The following is a 7,951-nucleotide window of genomic DNA, read 5'->3' as shown; positions in this document are numbered from 1 at the left end:
CGGTTTGCCACTGATATTGAGGATGCTGGGGACTGGCACTGGTCAATATCCTGCCCAGAGTCTCTCCGGCTGCGCGTTGGGAATCATGGCGGACAAGGTGAAGAGCATAGATGAGGTCGTTTCCACGGCAAATAGTCTAAGAGCGACTGTGAGCAAAGTTTTCCAAGATCTTGCAACTAATCCCAGTGTAAACAAGGAAACAGGGGATTCTTCCGAGACTTCTAAGGGAGGAAATATAACTCAAATACTGAAGAAAAATCTTACAAGTGTACACAAAGTCTTGAGGTGAGCACATTGAAAAGATGTTGCCAATCCTCCTAGTTAAGCAAAATAGCATTTTTTTTAATTGCAATACTACACTTTACGTACAATTTTACAAAAAAACTAAAGTTACTTACATCACTATCTACCACTACTTACAAATTACAAATTACAATACCAATCAACATTGCTTACAACACTAACAATATAACAAACTTTTTTACAGGAGTTAACTCTAAAAAAACAACGATATTACTAATAGGGCCAAAAAAAAAAAAAATTAATAATAATACAACTAACAGATATAATACTGCTACTGCTGCTAACACACTCTTCTATCAACTGATGAAAGTAGATATGAGCGAAAAAAAAAATTTATATATATTGGGCCATGAAATACTAAGTTAAAAGCTGTTCCAAAATGTAAAGGAGAACCTAAATATCATTTAATTAAATTACCTGTTAAAACAAAAGTTCAAAGGAGAGATCAGGAAGTTATAATGACTGGAGTATTTTGTGCTACTTCTGTTGGAAAGCGTTTTGTGTTCCTGTAGTAATTGAAACATGTTTTTCTACTTTTAAATTGCATCTAACCTGATTAACGTATTCTATTGAGGATGGTTGAACATTTTTGCACTTACAAGAGTAAATGTAAAATCTACCAAGTAGTAAACATTGATTGAATAACAAGGTACTCCTCTCTCCTTGGAGACCTAAACATTGGCAAAAAGCTAAAACTTGTGAGGCTGGTATTAAATCAACAGAGAAAAAATTGTTGAACGCTATTCCAAAAGGCTTCTGTGATCGGGCATTCCCAGAAAAGATGAAACAACGTTTCTTGTGCTGTTTGACAAACACAACAAAGATTTGATTCTGAAAATTTAATTTTAAATAGAAAAGAGTTTGTAGCTATTCTCCTGTGTTGAAATCTGAACTGGAAGTTCCTTAATTTCGTGCTTAATGTACATATCCTAGGTAGTAGATAAATTGACTCCCAGTCCAAACTTTCCACATCGTCGAGTTCACAGTCTCTAATCCATTTCTTTTGGCTTTTTTCTGGGTGAGTACATTTTTCGGTGACAAGGATTTGGTAAGCTGCCTGACTTGGTTTGTTAGACGAGTTAACTTAAGCAGTACATTTTCTAGATTTTTTTCTCCTGGTAATGTCAACTTCAGAGATCTCGTAGCACTCCTGATAGCTGAGGTTACTCCACAAAATTCAAGGAACGAAACTGGAAAACTAAACTTATCTTTGAAACACCCGTAAGATATTATTCTTAAATCACTTGTCATCAGATCGTTAATTTTCATCACCCCTGCATTAGCCCAGTGTTCATAAAATATAGTCTTGCCTGTGATTCTGATCATCAAGTTATTCCAAATATGACCAGCACTGAAATTAGCTTGAGAGGCAAAGGAATTCCTATAATTTAAGTCCGTCCACAGTTCAATAAGTTCCTGGATGAAATCATCTTTTAAATGAAGTTTTTTGGCATCTTTTGGCGCCAAATTACCGAGAAAAACTAATTTCCCGCCTACCTTAGATAAATGAAAATTGAAAAAGCACTTCCATTTAGATTTGCAGTCATTTGAAATATACTTAAGTATCCATGAAATTTTCAAGGCTTTATTAAATTCTATTATGTCTAGCATCTTCTGTCCTCCATCTTGGTAATCTGCTATCATTTCAGTCCACTTAATTTTGTTGCCCTTGTTATGTGAAAGAAATTTAAAAAGAAGATTGTTTGTTTCTTTGAGCGATTTTGAACATGACGTTGTTGATGACAGAATATAGACAAATTGTGATGCAGCTAGAGCCTTAATAACTGCGATTTTACCAATTAAAGTTAATCTCTTGTTTCTCCAATTATTTAAGATATCCTCTACCTTATGAACCTTCTCTTTGTAATTCTTCTTCTTACTCTCTTCACAATCAATGATAGATAGCATTTTTACCCTACGCATTGTTTAACCATAGGTCATGTCTATGTTTATAGTTATTTCCAAAATGCCCTAGAAACCTTCTCTACGAGATTGTAATAATAATAATAATAATAATAATAATAATAATAATAATAATAATAATAATAAAAAACACCATTAGGCTTACATGTAGTTTTGGAACTTTAGCTAAAGTTTTATAATTTTGTGTATTAGGACCAGTGTTGTTGGTGTGTTTTTAGTGTGGAACCCAAGCCTCTTGCAGCCAACAATGGACAAAGCAGACTGGCTAAATAAAGCTTAAGCTATCTATTTTAGAATTGTGAAAGTCTGAATGGAATTTTTTGTTTCTTTCATGCTCTTAAAACAGCGAGCTAGATAAAGCAAATGAGGGACTCTCTTCATTGGATGGTCGATCTCCTTCCTTGGGAAATACAGGACTCTTAAGCTTGGATCCAGTTGAAGACAAAACCCCTCTCTATGACAAACTTCTAGAGACTTACGACTGGCATGAAAAGGTAATAACTGAATAGAGTTTACGTGCTTCTGTGCATCATTAATGCAAACACGAGGGTGTTGTTAAGAGGACTTTTTCATGGCATTATTAAGCTTTGGAAAGTACGTGTACATGCATTCGTTTTGTTTTTCGATATTGTATCAAGTAACATATTATTAAGCGACTACTAAAATCTTGAAATACACAGTAATGCTTCATAACATTTACTATTTTGAAGTTCAATATGATATGAAAGACAATTGAAAAGTACACAGAACAGAATAAAGTGATCAGAAGTAGTATATATTATAAGAAGTATTACAAACTAAAACAGAGCAAAAAAGAGAAATGATTGTAGACAGACTACCTTGTGTGAAAACCTACATTGTCATGTAACAGAGTTTATGGTCAATGTACATTCTACATGTATCAATGTTTGTGATTTTATGTTGGTTTACGAAAAGATTTTTTTCTTGTGATCAAACTGGCAGCTGACTTCAGAGGCTCAACACGCTTTATTGTGTTTAAAAAGACATCATCCCCCAGCTGCACAAAGCTTGGATCGCTCACCCTCATCAGCAAAGAGGGCAAAGACAAATTTGAAAGGGTAAATATTGGGAGAAGGTTATCATACAGGTCATGATGTTCACTCCACTTGTGATTCTAGGGTCTAACACTCTTTGTCATTTTTTATTGTTTGAAAGAAATAGTGCATGAACATGAAAGTCATGTGCAGTGTAATGAGCATACTACTGTCACTCTAGTCTTACGGTGGCCTTGTTTATTGAGCCCAGTCAAAATGTATTGTAGTAGACAGGATTAAGGAAGCAATAGGCAGTAAAGCTTAGGTAGAGATGGATTTGTTATCAATCAGGATAGGTGGACTCTTGTGTGAAGTTGGTGGCAAATCATTTCCTGTGCATAGCAAAATTGCCAGCTGATGGCAGATAGTAACGTGGCTGTTGATTGCTTTTTTTAGGGAAATACAGAAGGCCTTGCAGGACTGCAAGGCTTTGTATCCTCGCTTAGAGTTGTCAATAGCTAGTGCATGTGGTGCCCATGTTCTGAAGGTTAGATTTTTTTGCATTTCAGGTCATGATTATTATAAGCTACATGTTTGTCAGGAATCCTTCTTGTAATGTGTAGTTTTTTCCTTTCAAGCAGAGATTAAAAAAAAACAACAAAACCAACAAATTGTGGGAAATGTAGTGGCCTAAACATTAGCGTACAGTACTCTGGATCAAGCAGTTCGGGTTTGAGTTCTGGCCAGGGTCCTTGTGTTGTGCTCTTGGGCAAGACACTATACTCTCACAGTGCCTGTCTCTACCCAGGTGTAGAAATGGGTACCAGCGAATTTCATGCTGGGTGGTAACCTTGCAATGGACTAGCATCCCATCCAGGGGGAATTAAGTAGAAATACTCCTAGTCACTTCATGCTGCAGAAACCAGGATAAGCTCTGGCACTATGAACCACTTACCTTACGAAGATCACTGAAATACTCTTGATACAAAATCAAAATAGAGCAAGGATGCTTAAAATCAGGGTATATTGAGATGGATTTTTCTGCTAACATTAACATTAAAAGTAACAAACAAAATTAGGGAATACTTGTGATATGAATATGGTCATTTTGCAACCATTTAATGTACATGTATATCTAAACCTCAACTGGACCTTCAGGGCTGTACTTGTTTTTATTTGGTTTGATCTTTACAAAAGCTTACTAAAGTGGTTGAAATCTGATAAAAATACTTCTACTAACAGTGTAGGTAATCCCAAACAGGTGCTTGTACCAAAGACACTCAAAGCTACAATAGTACTGCGCATGACAGAAATCGACCAGGTGATCATCAGAGGAATACAGGAGAGCTCTCTTCTGGAAAAAGAGGTGAATATGCTCGTGTTGCTCAGTTAAGAGGGCCTGATTGTTCCACGGAACATCAATGATCAACAGTTGTCCTAAGGTTGTAATTTGCACAATTCACAAGAAAGAGACATTGTTGCATTGTGTAGGGAAAAGCTTGACCCAAAGATTTTATACTGAAGACACATCTTTGCAATCATGTTTTGAATGTTATGCAAAAAAGGAGAGAGAAATACACCAGGTAAAATCATAAGATTCTAATAGGAGAGCATTTAGTAACTGCTGGCATGCATGTACATTTCACAGTTGGTACTGCTACATTTTGTGACACTTAGTAGTTGCCCAAATTGACGTTTTTATTGCCATGGTTCTCGGCTGTAAACGCTCGTTGTAGGCGCACGCCTTTAAAGCTATACATTGTGAGATCAGATAAACAAAACGTCAAGCGGCTGGACTCAACAACTTCTTGCGTTTGTTGCGGCTTGCGGTTAGAATTGTAACTTGCGGTTTCTTGCGCTTAGATATTTAACTTCTTGCGTTCCCAAAAATTCTTGCAGGTAAACCGCAAAACACCGCATTAGCACTTCTGGCGCCGGTTTGTGTGTTCTCGCAGCGGAAGAACGTCTTATTTGTTATCCTGCAACAGTTGCTGGCAAACCAGCCTGACGACGTATGAAGTGTTTGTTACGATTCAACAATCTGCCTTGCCATTAGCCTAGTACCCACGCCTTTCCTTTCCCGGTCCCAAATTCGTGCGTGTTCTTCGCGCTCGGCCTCGCTTGACTGTTCTTTTACGTTTTGTTGTTGTTGTCCTTAGTGTGACGTTGGTTTTTTTTCCTTTTGTAGGAATCACAGTCTCCGTCACGCCACGTTGTATTTAGCAAGGTAGCTGCTAACAATGTTTTGGAGAACTGGAAGCTTTGTAGCAGATTTCAACCCCGTCACAAGTGTTATGTTGATTTTGGTGGCTCGGTCATAGCTTATGGACTGAGCACAAAAACTTCCTTGACTTAGAACCGAATATTTTTCCGTCCAACCCAACCTAAATCAGTCAAAAAGTTTTTCTTTATCATACATTGTACCACCTTTATTGGGCTTGATTTTTCATAGTTACTGTAGAACTCTACTGTAGGTATGGTCAAGGTGGTATGATTGTGCTTACTAAATGAATTGACAACGTGTGTAGCGGTGGACGGCTTTTTCTGCACTGGCTGCCGGTTCACGGTGTTGTTTTCTAAAGGATTGCGAGCCAAGAAAGAATCTGCTTCTATCAAGAACCCGATAATCACATGGCTGTACATACATGAACGTTTGAAGGTTGTCACGCTATGCCCCGAAGGAAGCGTTGTGTGACAAATTAAGGATGGGCTATAAAGGTAACGCTTGTCTTGTAATTGTTATCCCTCAGATAACAGATTATGCCACGTCTGTAGTATTACATTACTACTCTGCTACCGATCCCACAGCTCAAGTGCGAGGCTTCTTGGTAAGTTGAATAGTGTTTGGTGATCATTGGTTGTAGGAGTGACTCTTGTTACAAATTTAAGTCGTCAGACTTAAGCTAGCCTCTACATCTCTGATATTCACAATTTAAATCCGCTTTACGCGTGCGTTAAAATACTTATATTGGCGATAGTCCCAATATATATATATGTTTTCACGAAATTTTCCCTCATGTGTAGTGAAAACAACGAAAACATTGGCGTTGTTGCTTTGTCTTTCAGAGGTGGTTGAACAGTTTTCAAGCTCTTTTCTCCATTAAGTGTGTGGGCTGTGGCCATCACTTAAGGGAGGAGGCAGACAATGTGTTACTACCCCCTTGCTGGCGAACTTACGAAGATCTATCACCCTACCACTACCAATGCAGGCCTTAGTTACTTGCATACAGCTTTGTTACGGCGGACTGATTGTGGCAGGCTGTTGAACATAAAGAAAAAGAAGAGAAAGAGAGAAACTTATTAAAACTCGAAAAACCTTATTTTCGCAAAGGCAGCGCAAGTTTTGGAAGAGGTTTTGTGAAGCTCAAATTTGGGACAAGGTTGACGTACAAGTGGTTGGATAATTTTAATGGCTTGGGTTCCCTGTTTATGTACATGACCGGGGTTTCATTCAGGCCTGGTGTCGTGTGAAGGTGGAGTTTTTTCCTTCGCCAGGTGTCTGTAGTAACCTTGGTAATATCAGGCTTAGGACTTTCTCTTGATTGGGGGATTGTTATTCGGAACTCTCCGGCACCACTTTCGACTGTTTAAAATGAATGCCGAAGGTCAACGTTGCCAAAGATTCGATATACTTAGAACTGTTGTCCATGCTAACATCAAATACTGCAAAACAATACTGCAAAAGAAAATTAAAACTGTGAAGACTTCCAGCTATTGGGAGGCTGATAACAGTTAGCTGTTAACATTATTAACGTGGCGACATGGAGGTGAACTCGCCACTGCGTGTGTTAACTCTAGTGGTCATAACTGGTGTAAGGATTTGAACGCGGGACTACCAAACCTCAAATCCGTCAAAACAAACACTGGTCAATCTGCATCCACAAATCAAGTGATCCCTGTAAATGTACATGAGCCTTCCAAAAACAACATCGTATTAAAAATATTGCCATGTTCACCCATATCTCTTGACTTTTAAACTGGCATTGAAACTGGTATTGGGTTTATTTTACTATAATGTCATGCGAGAAAACAACGCGCTTCACATTTGGAACGAAATATGTATTATGTAGTTGTGATAGCTGCAGAGCTGAAACCTATAACTAATCTACTGAACTCTCAATCTCATAGCCGTTGGAGTGACTTTCATAAGTAAATAAATGGGTCTTGGGGGGGAGGGGGGCGGGGCGGGCACTGATGTGAGATGAATTAGTGCACTCTGCGCAGATATGAATATGAGTAATTGTGACAGCTTCATTTTACTAGCCATTTTCTAGACAAAGATTGATCATAAACAAAAACAAAAAACAAAAAACAAAAAACAAAAAACAAACAAACAAACAAAAAAACAAAACAAAAAAACGAGCGAACAACTCGAACCGAATAAACCTAAAACCAAAATCACAAGGGTCAATTAAAAAACATAAACTCTTTGGGTTGGTGAGAATTTTAGAGCCAACAGTGCATGCCATGTGTTTTGTTTCTGTTTAAACAGAGCGAAACAAGGAATGAATGGATTAAACCAAAAACTGTATTTATGTAACTGAGAAAATCATCACTACAAACACTTGTAAACAAAAGCTGGCCAACAGAAACACTACACCGTGGGCCAGTATTTACGGATTATTAACTGTCAAATCTAATCTTCAAATCCAAGCTGGTATTGCTGACTTGCAACCAGTCAACTTATCATTTCCACTTGAAAATTGGTGGGATTGTCGCTGGTAGTCTGG

The 7,951-nt window shown here is 37.8% G+C and overlaps 1 protein-coding gene across 1 annotated transcript; it reads left to right on the top strand.

Moving 5' to 3' along the window:
* The first annotated feature begins 7 nt into the window (after positions 1-7).
* Positions 8-7,182, top strand: LOC110040342 (mediator of RNA polymerase II transcription subunit 27-like). The gene is made up of 8 exons (XM_020745560.2): positions 8-285; positions 2,573-2,720; positions 3,190-3,305; positions 3,678-3,768; positions 4,483-4,587; positions 5,410-5,448; positions 5,972-6,049; positions 6,288-7,182. Exons 1-8 carry the CDS (start codon positions 23-25, stop codon positions 6,435-6,437), a joined length of 990 nt encoding a protein of 329 aa, XP_020601219.2. The 5' UTR covers positions 8-22; the 3' UTR covers positions 6,438-7,182.
* Positions 7,183-7,951: the final 769 nt, after the last annotated feature.

Source organism: Orbicella faveolata, unplaced genomic scaffold, assembly GCF_042242905.1.
Source record: "Orbicella faveolata isolate gen_17 unplaced genomic scaffold, um_ofav_v1 contig_36, whole genome shotgun sequence".
Classification (NCBI taxonomy): domain Eukaryota; kingdom Metazoa; phylum Cnidaria; class Anthozoa; order Scleractinia; family Merulinidae; genus Orbicella; species Orbicella faveolata.
The sequence above is the reverse complement of the archived record's forward strand: the minus strand, read 5'-3'. Positions and strand labels throughout refer to the sequence as shown.